General features: G+C 39.4%; 1 protein-coding gene across 9 annotated transcripts in view; it reads left to right on the forward strand.

Annotated features, from left to right (window-relative positions):
- EXOC4 (exocyst complex component 4) overlaps window positions 1-20,278 on the forward strand; it is an 870,395-nt gene that overhangs the window by 386,378 nt on the left and 463,739 nt on the right. For 6 of the 9 annotated variants that reach the window (XM_054558840.2, XM_054558838.1, XM_054558839.1 and 3 more), the window contains 1 exon segment: window positions 2,401-2,497. In XM_054558840.2, coding sequence (XP_054414815.1) covers window positions 2,401-2,497 — 97 coding nt within the window. 9 annotated transcript variants of the gene reach the window in all.

The following is a 20,278-nucleotide window of genomic DNA, read 5'->3' on the forward strand; positions in this document are numbered from 1 at the left end:
AGTCTTCATGCTTTCCTTAACTCAGCAAAACTTAGCAGCACGTTCATATCTCTGATGCAAATATTGTACAAGATGGATTTTTTTTAAATGAGAAAAAACAGTCCATGATTTTTAATTAAGTGTTGAGTATGCCATTGTATTTTTTGTTATTCTTAAGAAAAAGTATGCTCTGATTAGTTGGTAGAAAGAACTGATCCAAATGTCTAGACTCTGATGCCTCTGGGAAGTCCTGATGATCCAGGGTATGGATTTCTGAAGCTTCACATGTTTTTATCAGTCGATTTCCAAGATGCCTAGAGACCATTAAGATAGATAACAAATCAAGGGAGATTTAGCTGTGTTTGGTAACATGCAAAGAACTATACTCAGAAAGAAAATGTTTAATTTAGAAGAAGGAAACCAAATGTTGTAAGTGTAGATTGCTAGGGTTTTGAGGAAGCCCACTAAATAGTAGCCATCTTTCCTGCTGGGGTTTTGAAACTACTGAGAAATAAGTAAGGTAGATAGTAAGTGAAATGTCACTTTTATATTGATTTATGCCAGATTGAAGGATATAACCCAGTTTGAAAATCAAACAAAGCTTGCTAACTGAACATCACAAACAGATTTACTCACCCATTTAGAAAAGATGTTGGCCCACTTCAGGCCTTCTCTGACAAAACAGGGCCTTTATAGCTAAACTTACACCAGACACCACTTAACTATCTTCAGGCATTCTAGTTTCTAAAATAGAATATGGGAGTTGCTAAGCCATGCATGCCCAGCCTTTTCTTTTCAATTTTTATCAGTCAGAGGCGTTATATCACTTCCCCTGGAGTGGGTAAAAGGTGGAGAGAGGTCAGAGATTACATTAGTTGAACTTCATTATAGTGGCAAGAAACATAATTGGGGGTAGAGTGTTTTTCCGAACATCCAAAGTGATACATCTTTTCACATTCTAAACTCTCTGAAATTAGGATGTATCTGAAATCAGTGGCATCTTAATGGCTGCCTACTGGAAACCAGTCATGGTGAATTGTTACCCACGCAGTGTGTGTGAGCTTGGGTTACTCCTTGCACCATGACCCTTCATTGTTTCCGTTAATGAAGCAATTAAGGACCATTTGAGGAAAGAGTATGCGTCCTGGTCAGGATAGGAAAGCCTTCTGTTTAAACCTTCTGATAGCATCAAGAAAGCATCAACTTTAAACTTTGCAGGATGGATGTCAGCAGTGTGGAATAAAATATAGGATGCAGCATGGAGCACTCCTTTATGAAACACACGCTCTTGGTGACACTGGATGACAATGTTTAGAAAACAAGGACATTGAAAACTTTTGAGTCAGAGTGATTCGGAAGAGCTAGACTTCAAATATTATTTAGTGTTAAGAATACCTTAACAAACTTATTTTTCTTATATTTCCTTATTGAACATGCCTGAGAGGTTTATGATAACCATTTGTTTATGTAAAAAGCCAAAGGAGCTATTCAATAAGGAAAAGGAAACATTCCAAGAAAGCATTATATAGTCTAAATAGCAGGACTTTTTTTTTTTTCTTAGTGATACGTAAAATAATAGTGTGTCTTATCATCTTTGGGGTCTTAGATTTGATAAAGTGTGGTCAGCTGGGCTTATATGAATCTCTGCTCCAATGTTTACAACGTGCAGCAACTTTGAATGGCAGGCACTTCATCCTTTCTCTGAAAGCTTTATGTGCCATACTGTCCAAGATGGACACTGGTCATTAGAGATCAAAATTTTCACCTTAACTGAATTGTAGCCTTGCACTGTTCCTTTAAATGTAGCATTTATTCTTACTGTGAGTCAGTAAGAATTCTTACTCAGAATAAAAATTCTTACTCAGAGTAAAAATGCTGTTTTTTGTTTTGTTTTGTTTTGTTTTGTTTTGTTTGTTCGTTTGTTTTGAGACGGAGTCTGGCTCTGTAGCCCAGGCTTTAGTGCAGTGGCACAATCTTGGTTCACTGCAGCCTCCACCTCCCAGGTTCAAGCAATTCTCCTGCCTCAACCTCCCAAGTAGCTGGGACTACAGGCACATGCGACCACGCCCGGCTAATTTTTTTTTTTTTTTTTAATAGAGACGGGGTTTCACCATATTGACCAGGCTGATGTCGAACTCCTGGCCTCAAGTGATCCACCCTCCTCAGCCTCCCAGAGTGGTGGGACCACAGAACACAGCTGTGAGCCACCGTGCCCTGCCAGAGTGAAAATTCTAATCTATTGTTTATTCAAGTGAGGAAGACCGGATGAAGTCATTCAAAATAATTTTGCACATACCGAAGGTTACTGTTTGCAAAGATGGTCCTAATTATGACAGTATAGGACTCATCTAGATATGCTTGGTTTGTTTATTTATAAAAGTTTCAATGAGCTAAGTCTGTTTTTTTTCTTTCTTCTGAAAGGGGGTCCTGATGACAACTTAATTGAAGGTGGAGGAACAAAATTTGTCTGCAAACCTGGAGCCAGAAATATTACTGTCATATTCCACCCATTACTAAGGTAAGTCAAGTGCTATTATGTACTTACTGAAGATCAATATTTTCATTATTTATGCTGCTCTGCTGAATGCCAGTTGTTGAGTCAGCACTGAAATAAGTCATAAAAGAAATTTATTACATTTTTAGAGCCTCACTATTAAAGTTAAACAGATAATCTCAATCCCACTGAGTAGCTACTTATTTTCAGGAGTAAATACTTTCATTTGATTTTCTTTTTTTCACACTCCCTACCTCTGTCCCTCTCCTGCCCTCTTCTCTTCCCTCACTCCCTCTCTCTCTTTTATCTATCTCAGGAGTTGGAAACTATGCTTTCTGGAGAAATCTACTCTGCACATGTATTTGTAAATACATTTTTATTGACACACAGACATGCTCATTTGTTTATGTATCGCCCATAGCTGCTTTTGTGCTGCAAGTGCAGACTGTTAATTGCGACAGGACTCATATGGCCCAAAAGCCTGAAATACTTATTTTCTGGCCCTTTACAGGAAAAAATTGACAACCCATAATCTGTCCCTCTCATTTATACCAATGCCTGAGATATCCTTTGAGAACTGGCAGGCCTCTGAAGAAATATGATTTATAAAAAATGAAAGACATGTACATCAAGTGTATGTTTTTATGTATTGAATGATAACGTGGTATGACTAGAGTGAAATCTATTCTAATGCTCAGTTCATTGTGATAACATGATTATAGGAAAATAAGAATCCACGGTGCCTCCATTAAAGAAAAAAATATAAACCCTAAATACTTTTAAAAAGGTACTTCATGAGAGTGGAAAAAGGGGCAATTGTTGGGTAGATAAAACGTTTCAGTTTATGATAAAAAAGTTCTAGAGATCTGTTACATAACCATGTGCGCATAGTTAACACTACTGTATGGTACATTTTAAAAAGGTTGATGGTAAATTTAATGTTATGTATTTTTTTACCACAATTTTTAAAATGTACCTCTTGGGATCCAGATATCTAATATAATATCAATTGTATGTTTTCTCTGTAAAGAACCAGAGTATATATTTGTGGCATTTTCGCCTAATAGAGCAGAAACTCCTGGATTTACTAAATGTTAGGTACTTCAGAATATCACCTTACCTTTCTCAGATCACTTCTATAATATTTGAGGCATTTAGAATAACAGTTAAACAAATGCTGTTGAATTGGCCAGATATAATATGATGTATATTTTCTCCAAGCATAAACAGTTTATTACTGCAATTATCCTACCTTCTCATTAACCGAGACTTACTAAATTGATACCATTAGAACTAATTACATTCTAATCTCTTATATAGATAACCAGTGTTCTAAATCGTAGTGGATTAGTTTCCTTAATTGATTTTAAATACAAAAACATAAATATGTAAATTAAATAACAAAAACTTGACTTTCACACAATAAAAAGTGTTTAAAGAAATTTTATTGCCTTTAAGAAGTCTGTTTCAGCAGAGATTTGTAGCAGGTAAATTTATTTAGGAACCATGAGATTAAGAACATTAAAACTATTAAGAGGTTAAGAGAATTAAAACTATTTCTCTGTAGGTTTAGTTGATAAGTACTATATGTATATAATAAGTAAATTATAACATACAGAATTCATAGATTAAATAACATGGATTATTTTTATTTGACTTTGGTAATTAGTTTAATTTTCACTGTCTTCTTCAATTACAATTGATTTCTACTTAGTTAATGTTGCTAATTGTTAGAAATTGGAAAAATACCTTAATCATGATAGGCATCTTCTAATCTAGATTTAATGCCATAATTTACTGCTAAGTTGGAACTCTTGTGCTTACATTTATTCCCAAGTAGAAAAGAAACCCTTTAGAAGCTATTAACCATGTTGTCAGTAACCACTTTTCAAGAGATTTTTTTCCTCTAAGTTTTTTTTTCTTTTTAAATGTGAAGTTAGAATGAAATATATATACACACACATATATGTAAATATGTATGTTAGTACTTATTTTACACTTAATGAAATGCATTTTTTTGTAGAAGACTCTGGTGGAACTTAATGTATTATAGTTCTTGACAGCTACTTGTTAAGTCTTTATAAATGCTGCTTTGCTAGATAGTTGTTTCAAGGCTTGGTAATACTCCCAGTGGTTTTACTCACTTACTTGGTTTCTGCTTTCATTCAGAATTTTAACTTATTATTGATTAAAACTGGAAAAAGTTTGTTGCCTGATATAGTTTATCATTCATTCTTTCTCTGTGTATCTCTTAATGGAAATCCCCAAAATATTATGTGGTCTGAAAGGTAAGTTCATTCTTCGATTAACAGATGACTATGATAGAGTTTAAATTAGCCCTTGGCCCAAATTGCAACCTTGTCAAAAACTCCTGATTGGCTTGTGGAACTTGAAATGACTAAGATCTTTTAGTGGTTTTTTACTTTTTTTATTTGAGTTTTCACACTTCTGCATTTCCTGAGTGTTGGATTTATTATTTCTTCTAAAGTTCAGAAGTTTAGTTTTTGTAATTAAATGAACCAGTGTGCATTATCATACTTGTGTATTTTATTGGTACTATTATAATTTAAAATTTTTCTTTTATATTCAACAAATATTTATTGAATACTTATGATGCATATTTTCCTATCTCCAAGTTAGATGTGGTCTCTTGTTCATATGTAGTTACTCTTATTTTTATGAGACTATGTAAATAAAATTGTGTAGATAAGTTTTCTATCCTTTAGAATGGTCATTGCTTTTATTCTATGCTAGTTTAAGTGAGTATGAGTTAGCATTCTGTTATTTGAAAGATAGTGTAGCCTAATGGGAGAGGCAGTGTAGAAGAATGAAAGGTGGAAAAATGTACAGGATTGCAAATTTCAAATGAAAAACATGACAAGTGATCTTGGTTCAGGATTAGGCTCCTTCACTTCAGTTTTACTCAGTGCTCGTTACTAGACTCTGATTATGCCACATCCTGGGGAAAGAAAAAAATAAGATCATATCCTTACCTGCAAGCTCCTCTCTTGGTACCTACATGGGTTGCAAAAATGAAGAAGCCTGAAAACACCACATACTGGCAAGGACATGGATCAGTGGGATGTCTTACACCTTGTGGGGGGATATAAATTGGTTCAGCCTCTCTCAAAACTGGTTTGACATGATTGAGAAATCACATTTCCTGTTACTCAGCAGTTCCCTCTGCTAATGCTCTTGAATGTGTTTCTGCTTGTTATCAACTGACTCATATTATTTTTCCATCCCAATTTGCCAAACTCTTTTTCTAATTGATTACAATAATTATTCTATATTTATAACTTAGCTCATATTAAAAAATAAGTTTGGCTGGGCACGGTGGCTCACATCTGTAATCCCAGCACCTTGGGAGGCCGAGGTGGGTGGATCACCTGAGGTCAGGAGTTTGAGACCAGCCTGGCCAACATGGTGAAACCCTGTCTCTACTAAAAATACAAAAATTAACCAGGCATGGTGGCATTGCCTGTAATCCCAGCTACTCAGGAGGCTGAGGCAGGAGAATCACTTGAACCCAGGAGGCGGAGGTTGCAGTGAGCTGAGATCGCGCCACTGCACTCAAGCCTGGGCAACAAGAGCGAAACTCCATCTCAAAAATAAAATAAGTTCTAGAGGAACTTATCACAAGTTGACTTTTATCAAAAGTCGGGACCTATTTAAACATTGTATCATTTTTTTTTCTTACATGGTCTCTTGGCAAACTCAGATTTGTTTTCAGTGGAGGGAGAATCCCTTTCAAGTGCGTAGGTCCTTCACTTTCCTTTGCTACTTTTTCCCTATGTCTGGTGTCACTGGTACTCTGTCTTCCTAAAACTTTGCATATGACTATTCTATACACTTCATTTATTAAAATCATTCATTTCATAATTTTCCTTCAGCTAGCCGTGTGTTCTTTGTAGCCTAGAGGGTTTCTATATTGATAACTGCAACCACCCTTCTAAGAATACCACAGAGCAGTTTCCTGTTATGCTGGTTTATATATTCTCAGCAGTCTTTTTTACTCTCCTTTCATAAAATTATTATACCGGCTCCTCAGTTCTGGTAATCTGGCTAACTTATTTTTATACTGTTCTCATAGCTACTGCAGTTCCATCACTAGGAAATCTCACAGGATGTTAGAGTCAGATATACTGACTTCTAATTTGTTCACTCCCCATTAACTCTGCTTGTCCCTTTACTTGTTTATTTAATGCTTTCCTTATTTTTTTTCTCTTTACAGTCAAGCATGTCTCTTAGTAAATTTCTAGAAAGAAATGGGCTATAGTATTATCTTACTTGCTTTACTCTTAGCCTACCAAGACATTATCTGTAATTAAACCTTTAATGAATGTTTTTAATGATAGTTTTTTTGTTTGTTTGTTATTTGTTTTTTAAATAGACAGAGTCTTACTCTGTCACCCAGGCTGGAGTGCAATGGTGTGATCTCAGCTCACTGCAAACTCTGCCTCCTGGGTTTAAGCAATTCTTGTGCCTTAGCCTCCCAAATAGCTGGGATTACAGGCATGCGCCACCATGCCCGGCTAATATATTTTAGTAGAGACGGGGATTTGCCATGTTGGCCAGGCTGGTCTCAAACTCCTGACAGGTGATCCGCCCACCTCGGCCTCCCAAAGTGCTGATATTACAGGTATGAGCCACTATGCCCAGCCAATAATAGGTCATCTAATCAGTGTTTCTGCCTGTGGGTCTAAATGAACAAAACCATATTAAAACAAAGGTTTTTAGCCATGCCTGGATAGATTCTGAAATACTTTTCCTAAAATACAGAATCTGAAAATGATATAACTGATGCCTTTTTTTCTTCCATTGACATGTTTCCTGTCTTTCAGCTTTCTCTAGAAGGCTTTAAGACAAATGAATGAATTCATTCTTATAAATGGAATTTATGTTATGGCCTTGATTTTGGGGAACAGAAGGAAGTTATGTTAATGTTGTAATTTGAGTGACATAATTTCTCTTCTTTTGTGTAGTTCTGACGTGCATTTAGGTTTCTTTCCAAAAATAATTATTTTTGAATAATTACATCATGGTAATTATTAACCATGATCTGCATATAAAGAAACTTTTGGCAATGAAGTACATTTTATTGCAGTATCAACCACAATTTAAATCAGAGTGACACTTTTTGTTACAATTAATGTATAATGTAGTCTTTTCAGGAAATTTTAAAGTACTTTGTAGCTGTTATTTGTGGGATTTGTGGGGAGAAGGAGTGAGAATTTATTTTTCTCTTTGTTTTTTCATTCATTTCTTATTCTTCATTTTCTCCAAGTCTAAAAACAGATAATTTATTGTGCCTTAGATTTGTTAGTACAGTTCTTTCATGTAGCAAACACATGTGAGAACACAAGTTATTCCTTAGAAAATCTAAATGCTTGCACCTAACTAGAAGTATCATTGAGAAAATACTCTAATGCCTTTTTTTCTTCCTGGACCAATAAGGCATATTGGTGGGAGCATTGCTAAATCGAAACAAAGTCATGCCTTTGACAGGTGCACTTAGCACCTCATAACTACAGAGTCCCAGTTAAACAGGTGGAATTGTCAAAGAAGGCTGGCAGCATTTAACGCAGCCTATCACTGCTTTAGAAATAGTGGTTAGCTAGGACATGACTCAAGAACAAGTACACACTGGCCCGAGGAAACCTTCTGAGTCCTCACATGGCCTCTTCCCTGTGTACTGGGACAGAGCTCCCTGGAGTCCCTTCCTCTTACAAGAATATCAGCTCTATGGGATCAGGGCCCTGCCATTGTGACCTCATTTGACCTTAATTACCTCCTTCAGAGAATATATATTAAAATTCACTGTCAGAACAGACTATTAATTAAAGTGACATTTAATCGTCCTTTTAGCATTGGAGCCCTATTTCAACTGGAAAGGAGTTTTGTACATTGTATGAGAGAGAGAGGGAGAGACTAGACCACTAAAAGTGAAGTGTTGGGGCTGGGTAGAAATGAACACATTCTAAGTTTTGATATCTGCCAAATCACTGTGAGCCTTCATTTCCCTTATCTGTAAAGGAAGGAAAAACATTCATTAAGTGTTTAATGACAGACAGTGTCTTGGTAGGTAAAGAGTAAAGCCAGCAAAATAATACTATACCTCATTTCTTTCCAGAAATTTACTCTTCAAGAGACAACGCTTAACCAGAAAGAGAAAACAGCAAGGAAAAGCATTAAATAAACGAGTTGGTTGGTTTGGATGTTGCTTTCTACCTGTTAAGTTTTGTGATTCTGTGACTGGGCAGTGCTTTTATAATATTTAGGGAATCCGAAGGCCTGACATTTTGAAATTTAAAAGTTTATGCAAAAAGTGAGTTTTATAGTGTTTTGGAGAATTGTTGCTTATTTGCTTCAACTGGCTTTTAAAAGGCATTTGGCTCTTTAGGGTAATGAACACTTGGCATACATGAAGTAATATGTTTCTTACGGGAGAACTGAGGAACAGTTGTTTGCAGTCTTGTAGTGACATGGCAGAGTCAGGAGGCTGGGGACATGGGGATGATGATGCCATTCAAGTTGCAAAATGTTACTGATTCTGGTTCTGTTGAACACTGCTGGAATATTGACTATCTGGGCTATGAGCATTTTTCACTAGTAATTATCATACACACCTCATTAAGATCAGACATCAATTAATGTCTTTCTAGGTAGAGCAAAAAGTGAAATATTTATTGGTCAGTGAGGAAAGTCCTGGCATCTAGGTCAGTTAAGAAGATGAACCTCACTTGGCAACTTGGGCTTTTGGTGATGAACAGTATGGTTGGCTGTGTTCCATTCTTAAGACCAATAACAGTCAGAACAAGTAGTTGTAGTCATGTCATCTAATATATAGAGAATAATTTCTAAAAATTACTCTTAGATGTATATGTTACCCATAGAAATCAGCATATTGCAGCAGTACAGGGTACTGTTTCATGGCCTGTTTGTGTTCATAGCTTTGAAATGCCTATGATTAAGAGATGCTTAAAGTTAGGAGGACAGGAAGTAACTAAATCCAAACCTGGAGCAGTAAAAGGCTCCAAAGGTGATTATGCTATTAACCAGTAATTTCTGTTTCCAAAAATGACATTTCAAAGTAAAAGACAATTGTGATTAACATTTTTATTTTATACTTTTTGTTTTAATAATTATAGTACTTATAATATCATATATTGCCAATATTTCCAGATCAAAGGCATATGTAATTTGCTGTTATAATTAAGCACATTTTCCCTAATATTTTTATCCTTGAAAAATGCAGTGACGTTGTTCTACCCATGTCAGTTTGATGTGTACATTGATACTTATTTAGCAGAATATTATTCTCGGTGTTCACAGGTATGTGGTATTTTTATACAGATGAATGTTTGTTCTTAATGAGCTAAAGCTTATGTAGACATTTTGAAAGATGTTAGTGATTAGACAGCCTAGCAAATAATGTAGATCATATATTATTCATGCATGGGAGGAAATGTAGACACCTTGTTGCATTTTTATGAAACACAGCCATTTTTCCCCTGGCTCAGAATTATGAAAAAATATTGCTAGTTTTCGGTCTGCCTGACCTGTAAGGCCTGTGAAGTGCTGAGTGGTTGGTGTATACATAGAGTTCAAACCCTGTATTTGAGTAACTTCTTTTGAATTAATATTATAAATGTTAAATGCTATAAACTTCAAACCAACTTTTGGAGATTAAAAAATTTCATTCTAAACTTTTTTTTACTTTTATATTTTCAAAATGTATGACATATGGCTAAACACTGATTGCAACTAACTGGGAAGTTTTATACTACTGGGTAAAATGGAGAGCCGGTCAAGGTTTCAAGCCATGTGTCTATGCACATTTCAGCAATTTCTAAAGAGGTGAGGCATCGCAATCTAGTTAGCACAAAAGAATAGGCCATTTCTCATGAGAAACAGTAGGAAAAACGGGAAATGTTAGCGAAAAACAGAGGAGAAACAGAAGATTTTTTATCTATTTACATATATAAAGAGATCACTTTATATTGAAATCAGTTAAAGAGATAGTTGTTTTGTTATTTGTTGCTTCATAAGTATGGATTGTAACTAGTTGGTTGTATGTTTAGAGAGATTCTACTCTACACAATGAGAATTTTCAAATGAATAAGGCAGCTGAAATAGGAAAGCTTTTCTTGGGAGATAATATTTTTCATGGAGATGCTTAACCAGAAGGTGAATTTATGATGCAGTTAACTGGCTGTTGAATTTCCAGGTCTACATTCTTTAAATCTCTGATTGTAATCCTTTCTAATACACTGTGCAACTTCAGAGCTCTGGGTAGATATGTTTCTTCCAATCTTCCTCATTTGAGTTACTTTTTTATACTTCAGCTTAATGCTGATGATTATCATTGGCAGGGTCAAGGAGTATAGTTGACTTCTGTGTCCCTTCAGCATTGACTTTCTTCTTTCCAACACAAGGAGACTCATGGAGGGGTTGTTAGATGAACACCACCCCTCCCTACCATATAGTTCCTTCTATCCTCTTTCTTTTTTTCTTCTCTGCTTTTATTTTTGTATTTTTCTTTTTCCTTTTCATGTCCAGTAACTGGTATGTACGAGTATAACTTAACTCTTCCAGTGACTGTTAAAGGAAAAAGAAAACTAGCTTTCTTCTGTTGTAAAAGCTAATGTGGGACGAATGCTGTATTTCCAAATAAACCTAAAATCAGCATGACTTTGCTGCTGTGATTCTGACCTAGATTTAAGCTGATATTTTAGATGCAGGTTTTTGTCTGTTTATCAATTATATTTTGTTACTATCAATTAACCTTATTAGCAGCTTATATGTAAAAGACAGTAGAAAAGACTATTCAGAACAAAATGCTTGCATAATTTGTATGCTGCTTTTTATGTATTCTGAACATGTATTCGTCTTTTGGACTGCAATACCCAAAATATGCTTATTCAGCATTCGGAGAAATATGTTTATGTCCAGCCACAGGGCCATTTACATCTGATTTTGAAATCTGAATTGATAATGTAATTTGGTGTTAAAAATAACATAGGCATACCTGGGGGGAAAATACAGTCTCTCCCTTTAATAACATATATTCCTTTGAGTGTTGGCTATGCATTATTTCCTTGTATGATTTGGAAAATTATTTTATCATTCCCCTTGCTCCTCAGAAAACAGAAAGACATGCACACCCCCTCTTTCCTATTTGTTCTGTTTCTGTTTTGCATTCTTTGTTACTGGGTCTGCTATATAATACCAAAGACTCTTCTTTGGTCATAATTGTCATTTGAACATTTGATCATTAATATTGCCTACTGTGTTTTTAAAAAATGTGTCATACTGCCTGTGAAGTATTTTTCATTTCATGGTCATGAAATCTTTTATATTTTCCTTTTGTAGTTAAACAAAAATAGGCCCCAAAATAAGCAATGATATTTTCTCAGAACTTTATTATTTAAGAACTGAGAAAAGAAACTTGTTTGATTCAGCAAGATAAGTGAGAACAGCCAGCTAGAAAGGAGAAGAACGTGGAAACATCATAAAGGAAGTTTTAGTTTTTAATTACCTTAATTTCATTTTTTGGTAAGAGTAGTGGTTATGAACCTGGGAAGTGCTGGGTCTGACTTTCTTATTGCACTTGAAATAATTGCTGGAATGTTTGACTTTTTATGTTGTTTTTATTAGTTGTGAAAGAATAGTAATTTTGACAATTACTATTTTTAAACTCGGTGAGCATTCTTCAAAGCCCATTTCTGTAAAATACCACATTGTAAATACATGAGAAAGTATTCGATAATGTCAAGAAGAAAAAAAAACTAACGCTAGCAAGTTTGTAGGATATCACTCTTTAGTGAAGGAATATGGCAGTATGTTACTTAATTGGACTCTGTAAATTCAGAATCTCTAAATTTTAAAAACGTTTTAAAATTTTTATTGAGCTATACATATATACATTCAAATGTATAAATCTGTACACATATTTTTAAATATTTGTGTATTTGTATGAATTTTTACATGTGTATACATAAGTGTAACCATGATCCAAATCAAGATATAAGACATTGACATAGATCATTTTCAGTACCCTAGAAGGCTTGCTTATATTGACAGTCAATCCCTTTCCCTGAGAGATAACCATTATTGTGAATTCTATCCCTGCAGATAGATTGGTTTTGCCTATGGTTTAACTTCATATAAATGGAATCATATAGTATGTCCTCTTTGGTGCCTGACATTTGTGTGACATGATGTCTATGTTGGTCATCCATAGACTAACACTGATTTCTTTATGTTAGTCATTGTGTCAGTATACTACTGAAATGAGCAATTATAAAATATAATATTCAATCATTAATTTGGAATAAAAGAACTTTTAGAATCCTGTGGTCCTAAAAACTGTTCACAATTTAAACTTCTTCTAAACAGCTTTCCAAGAAATCTTTTGATTTCCTATCTTTTGGGGCCAAGGAGGTTCTCAGGGCAGTAAGAGATCTTGTGGTGGGGCAGTGTCCAGCAGGGCAGTGAGCCAGCATAGCTGGAAGCCACATTCTTTCCATGATGGATGTAGACTGTTTCCTACAGCTTTGGTAGTAAAAGCTAGCAAAGCAAAAATTAGTTGACATGTTCCCTAGACTTTGGGTTTTCTGATCAGTCAGTGAAAAGATAATTGGCAATTAACATGAGTTGCTACTTTTATTAAAGAAAAGGGATTTTTCTTAGAATTAAAATCCATCCTTTTTAAGGAAAGATAATTGGCAACTTAAAATCAACATTCTCTCTCTCTCTCTGTTTTTTTTTTAAGAGATAGGATCTTGCTGTGTTGCCCAGGCTGGAGTGAGGTGCAGTAATAGCACACTGCAGAATGCCTGGGCTCAAGCGATCCTCCCACCTTAGCCTCCATACCCGGCTTAAGTCAATGTTCTTAAGCCAACATTAATATGTAGGCTAGTTTTTGGAGACAATAAATTCAGTCAAGGAGGGAGGAGAGAAGCTTGACATGAGGGATTAGCCAAGAACCAGATGCAGAATTATCACAGGAAGCCATGAGCAGGTATGGACCCAATTGAGAGACCCTAACATAGTTGTAGTGAGTTGGGAATTTACTTTTATTGATTGTAAATCACATGCTTCTGGTCCCTAACAGGCAGTCACTAAAAATGTTTTGTAAATGAACAAATTAATTGAAGGTAAAAGTGGTGGGGGCAGTTTTAAATGTATAAGGCAAACTGGATGGATATTGAATATTCTTTCAGTATGTCTACAGTACCTTTCATTGTAATTCTTGAATATTAAAAGATACTTTTTAAATCTCTACACTGTCCTGAGCACACATATATATATATACATACACACACATACATATACGTACAAACACACACTCATTGCCTTCACTTTAGCTAGCTGATTATTAGAATATATTCTGTACAGTGTCATTTGTTCCAGCCACTTTGTTTTTGAAGTTTTAGTACATCTTCAGCCTCTCCTGGTGGCTGCTAGTATCACTGTCACCTGCAGTGCTTTGCCAACCACCTGAAGCTCTCTTACTCTGCCCAGTGTGCTGAAGGTGCTGGCATCCATCAATATCTTTTTTGCATATTCTATTTAGTTTTGCTTTTTGCATCTGTGAAAAATAGTAGAACATCTTCTCAATGTAAGAGTGGAAATAAGAATAGTAAAGAAAATTGTACAAAAATAGGCCACTAAATTCATTCTTTAGCATGAAATTAGAAATGCTGAACAGGTTCGATAGAGGTGCATCAATGCTCAAAAATGCTTCTAAGTGAATCTACAGTTCTTTCTTACTTTGAAGCTTTTAAGAAAATTGATATGAGGATTTCACTGAAGATTAAAAAGAAACCAACATCCTTCTCTGAACGTTGGAGGTCTGTCTGCTTTATAAGCCTCAACTCATTATATTTTCTTTTTTACATGTTTTTGATTGACATGTTGATTTTAAAAATGCAACTTCAACATTCAGTGGGAGTTGACAGTATTTAAACTGAATTTTGGGGCAAAATTCTTCAATATAGTCATATTTTTCTGTTATTTTTAATTCATTCTTTTTTTTCTAGCAAATACTCGCTGAGTGCTTACTATGTACCAGACACTGTCCTTGTCTTTGTGGAGGCTGGGTTCCTAATGAGGGTATTGTGGTAATTTGAGAATAAGAGAAAATCTATGATAAAGGAGTCCATCATTCCAGTAGTGCTAAATTTCTTCCAGTTTCCTTTTTTACACTTAGAAGATTATCTGTTGTAGAGGCACAGCTCTTTTCATGCCATTTCTTTTTCAGAGGCAGTTTCACCTCTGATCTTCATCCCACTTCCCTCCATCCCCTTTGGGATCCAGACCAAAAAATCTTGAAGTCCTACTTAGAAGACCCTTGTCCCTTTTACCCCACACATCTAGTGTTGCTAATTTCTACCAGTCCTACTTTATAAATATGTCTCAAATTTATCCATTCCCTGCTTTTGATACTTGTTGCTATTGCTTTAGTTGCTCAGTTTCCTAATTGGTTTCTGCTACTCCAAACCTAAACTTCTTTAATCCATCTTCCCTACTTCTTCCAGAGTGATCATGTCACTCCCCTCCTTCTTTGTGATTTCTTATCCTCAGCCCTTGAAGTGGAATTCCTTGTTGTAGAATAGAAGGCCTGACTTTCTGACTTTATGCACACTGCTCTCAGGCCCCCTTGTACACTTCAAAGCCACGAATCCTTTCTTTTTCCAGGTCTGTCATGCTATTTTCAAAATTTTTTTCTTCCTACCAAAAATGCAGCTACCAACACTGACCTTTGACCTCTTTCATTATCTGAAAGACATTTTATCCTTCAAGAATCAGCGCGTGTATCCCCTTTTCTTCCAACTTTTTCCTGTGCCTACTCTTACTCACCCTTACATAATGTAAGTGGATTACTGTCTGCTTTTAAAAAATTATTGTGATTTTGCCATATTTTTATTATAGCACCTGGCACATTGTCTGGAGATGACTCAAGAGAGAACACAGGTGTTATTTGATGTATTAGTCAGGGTTCTCTGGAACCTCACACGATCATAAGGTCCCACAATAGGCCATCTGCAGGCTGAGGAGCAAGAAGAGCCAGTCCAAGTTCCAAAACTGAAGAGCTTAGAGTCCAGTGTTTGAGGGCAGGAAGTATCTAGCATGGGAGAAGATGTGGGCTGGAAGGCTAGGTCAGTCTCTCTTTTCACATTTTTCTGCCTGCTTTATTCTAGCCACACTGGCAGCTGATTACAATGTGCCCACACAAATTAAGGGTGGGTCTGCCTTTCCCAGCCCACTGACTCAAATGTTAATCTTTGGTAACACCCTCACAGACACACACAGAATCAGTACTTTGTATCTTTCAATCCAGTCAAGTTGACACTCAGTATTAACCATCCCAAGTCCACCCCTTGTCAACTTGAACCCATACACATCTCCTGAGATCATACATAATCTTTAAATAAAGACAATAATAAGGTCATAATTACACCTAACATAATACAACTATCCTTTGTACAACCAGAAACATACTAATCCTCAGCCCAAATGCTGCTACATAAAGTTAATGATACTTTAATGCTGATATGAAGTCAATAAATCTTATGTCACATAATGAAGGAAAAAGGAAATAAAATGAAGAAATTTTCTTAATGCAAGTGTATACATACACAAACATGTTTTTAACTAAAGGAAGAAATACTCATGATAATTACAGTCCTCATTTCTGTAACTGGTCACGTGGTCATGGCTGGTATTGGTGACTACTTCCTCTACTGATCATTTTCCTTTCCCCAATGTACAGTTACCGTGGTAAAAGGCCAGAGGTCTCCTTGGGGAAGGATGGGAGAAAGATTCACTGCATAAATTGTCAGTAATGCAGCGGGCTCCTTCCTCAAGGGGACCCGGCCTCCCGTTCATTCAAGGAGTTCTGGGTCTGTAAACTGGCTCAAGTCTGAAAATTGATTGAGGGGCTGTGATTCTCTGTTTTTATAATTCAAATTAGTCTTTTGTCCATTTAACCTAGAAGTTTTCTTCTTATATAAATTAAGTAGGAATGCAGTAGGCTTCCTATCAATTTCACTTTTAGGAACACTGTGATTAATTAGCCAATGCCAGAGCGCTACAGGAGTCAGACTATTCTGATTGCTGCTCTGCCCCTGCTATCCATTATGGTAGCTATGCCTACTTTGCCTTTGATGGTTGAGTGCCGTCACTTGACCCCTGGCATCTTGGGATGCAATTATTCCCATTGTATTTAAATTTTGTAGTTAAATGACTGTGGTTCCCATGGTTAGATCTGTTATAATTTTATTACTGTGATTATGATGTTTACTTGAATATGTAAAGTATGTAATAGCATTAATAGCTAACATTTAAATACAGCTTGCAAAATATTTGAAAATACATTGTCTTTTTTTGGTCCTCATACCAACCCTAAGAAATAGTTTGAAGGAGTCATATTTTTTCTGTTTTATAGTTGAGGCTTGGACAGTTTCTTGTTTAAAGTGACATGGTATTAGAGGCAAAACTTAAAACCCGTGAATCTGATTCTAAATCCTGTGTTTTCTGTACTTTGTTGGATCTGGAGCCTGGGCATGAAGAGAGCCATTCCCAGGTACTCCATGGGATGTACCACAAGGTGATTCAGGGATCCAGGCCACCTCCATTTGGTGGCCCCCCTCACGCCTAGGCCCTCAGAGTCTTTTCATTTAGTAAGTGCATGAGAAAGATGGGATTGTAGTACTGTCTTTTTTTTTTTTTTTTTTTTTGGAGTAGCCATTCTTTTATTCCTTTACTTTTTTTTTTTTTTTTTTTTTTTTTTTTGGAGACGAGTCTCGCTCAGTCACCCAGGCTGGAGTGCAGTGGCGCTATCTTGGCTCACTGCAAGCTCTGCCTCCCGGGTTCACGCCATTCTCCTGCCTCAGCCTCCCTTGTAGCTGGGACCACAGGTGCCCGCCACCACGTCCAGCTAATTTTCTTGTATTTTTAGTAGAGACGGGGTTTCACCCCGTTAGCCAGGATGGTCTCGATCTCCTGACCTCATGATCTGCCCGTCTCGGCCTCCCAAAGTGCTGGGATTACAGGCGTGAGCCGCCGCACCTGGCCTATTCCTTTACTTTCTTTTTTTTTTTTTTTTTAATTTATGAAGTATTTATTGATCATTCTTGGGTGTTTCTCGGAGAGGGGGATATGGGAGGGTCATAGGATAATAGTGGAGAGAAGGTCAGGAGATAAACACATGAACAAAGGTCTCTGGTTTTCCTAGGCAGAGGTCCCTGCAGCCTTCTGCAATGTTTGTGCCCCTGGGTACTTGAGATTAGGGAGTGGTGATGACTCTTAAAGAGCATGCTGCCTTCAAGCATCTGTTTAACAAAGCACATCTTGCACCGCCCTTAATCCATTTAACCCTGAGTTGACACAGCACATGTTTCAGAGAGCACGGGGCTGGGGGCAAGGCCATAGATCAACAGCATCCCAAGGCAGAAGAATTTCTCCTAGTCAGAACGAAATGGAGTCTCCTATGCCCACCCTTTTCTACACAGACACAGCAACAATCTGATCTCTCCTTCCTTTCCCCACACTTCCCCCCCTTCCTTTCAACAAAACCGCCATCGTCCTCATGGCCCGCTCCCGATGGTCGCTGTCTCTTCGGAGCTGTTGGGTACACCTCCCAGACAGGGCGGCCGGGCAGAGGCACTCCTCACCTCCCAGACAGGGCGGCCGGGCAGAGGCTCTCCTCGCTTCCCAGAGGGGGCCGCCCGGGCAGAGGCGCTCCTCACTTCCCAGATGGGGCGGCCGGGCAGAGGCGCTCCTCACTTCCTCCCAGACGGGGTGGCGGCCAGGCAGAGGCACTCCTCACCTCCCAGACGGGGCGGCCGGGCAGAGGTGCTCCTCATCTCCCAGACGGGGCGGCCAGGCAGAGGTGCTCCTCATCTCCCAGACGGGGCGGCCGGGCAGAGGTGCTCCTCACTTCCTCCCAGACGGGGTGACGGCCGGGCAGAGGCGCTCCTCACCTCCCAGACGGAGTGGTCAGGCAGAGGCGCTCCTCACTTCCTCCCAGACGGGGTGGCGGCCAGGCAGAGGCACTCCTCACCTCCCAGAGAGGGCGGCCGGGCAGAGGTGCTCCTCATCTCCCAGATGGGGCAGCTGGGCATAGGTGCTCCTCACTTCCTCCCAGACGGGGTGGCAGCCGGGCAGAGGCACTCCTCACCTCCCAGACGGGGCGGCCGGGCAGAGGTGCTCCTCATCTCCCAGATGGGGCAGCTGGGCATAGGTGCTCCTCACTTCCTCCCAGACATGGTGGCGGCCAGGCAGAGGCGCTCCTCACTTCCCATACGGGGTGGCAGCCGGGCAGAGGCTCTCCTCACTTCCCAGATGGGGCAGCCGGGCAGAGGCGCTCCTCACTTCCTCCCAGACGGGGTGGCGGCCGGGCAGAGGCGCTCCTCACTTCCCAGACGGGGCGGCCGGGCAGAGGTGCTCCTCACTTCCTCCCAGACGGGGTGGCGGCCGGGCAGAGGCGCTCCTCACCTCCCAGACGGGGTGGCCGGGCAGAGGCGCTCCTCCCTTCCCAGACGGAGTGGCCAGGCAGAGGCGCTCCTCACCTCCCAGAGTGGGCGGCCAGGCAGAGGCGCTCCTCACTTCCCAGAGTGGGCGGCCGGGCAGAGGCGCTCCTCACTTCCCATAGTGGGTGGCAGCCGGGTAGAGGCGCTCCTCACTTCCCAGATGGGGCAGCTGGGCAGAGGTGCTCCTCACTTCCTCCCAGATGGGGTGGCGGCCAGGCAGAGGCGCTCCTCATCTCCCAGACGGGGCGGCCGGGCAGAGGCACTCCTCACTTCCTCCCAGACGGGGTGGCAGCTGGGCAGAGACGTTCCTCACATCCCAGACGATGGGCGGCCAGGCAGAGGCGCTCCTCACTTCCCAGATAGGGCGGCCGGGCAGAGGGGCTCCTCACATCCCAGACGATGGGCGGCCAGGCAGAGATGCTCTTCACTTCCTAGACGGGGTGGCGGCGGGGCAGAGGCTGTAATCTTAGCACTTTAAGAGGCCAAGGCAGGAGGCTGGTAGGTGGAGGTTGCAGCGAGCCGAGATCACACCACTGCACTCCAGCCTGAGCACCATTGAGCATTGAGTTAGCGAGACTCCGTCTGCAATCCTAGCACCTCGGGAGGCCGAGGCAGGCAGATCACTCGAGGCCAGGAGCTGGAGACCAGCCCGGTCAACACGGTGAAACCCCGTCTCCACCAAAAATACAAAAACCATTCAGGCGTGGCGGTGCGCGCCTGCAATCCCAGGCACTCGACAGGCCGAGGCAGGAGAGTCACAGGAGCCCAAGTTGCAGTGAGCCGAGATCATGGCAGTACAGTCCAGCTTCGATAACAGCGGGAGACCGAAAAAAGAAGGAGAGGGAGACCGAAGAAAGGGGAGGGAGAGGGAGGGGGAGGGGGAGGGGGAGAGGGAGAGCTGTAGTACTGTCTTTTAAATATAATTTCCTTCATTTTTCTGTATTCTTCCTGTAGTGCAAACTATTTAAAGTTTCGTGAGCCACAGTGCTCGGCCATAGCTATATCCCTTTGCATCTTTGTATGTGTTTTCTTTCTCTCTACTTGATGCCCTTTTCCTCCTCCTTCACCTGGTGAATTTCTACTCATCCCTCAGCAATGTCTTTTCTGGGGAGCCTTCTGCCACCTTTTTTTTTTTTCTTGAGACAGAGTCTCGCTCTGTCGCCCAGGCTGGAGTGCAGTGGCGTGATCTCAGCTCACTACAACCTCTGCCTCCCGGGTTCAAATGATTCTCCTGCCTCAGCCTCCCAAGTAGCTGGGACTACAG

Source organism: Pongo abelii, chromosome 6, assembly GCF_028885655.2.
Source record: "Pongo abelii isolate AG06213 chromosome 6, NHGRI_mPonAbe1-v2.0_pri, whole genome shotgun sequence".
Taxonomy (NCBI): Eukaryota; Metazoa; Chordata; class Mammalia; order Primates; family Hominidae; genus Pongo; species Pongo abelii.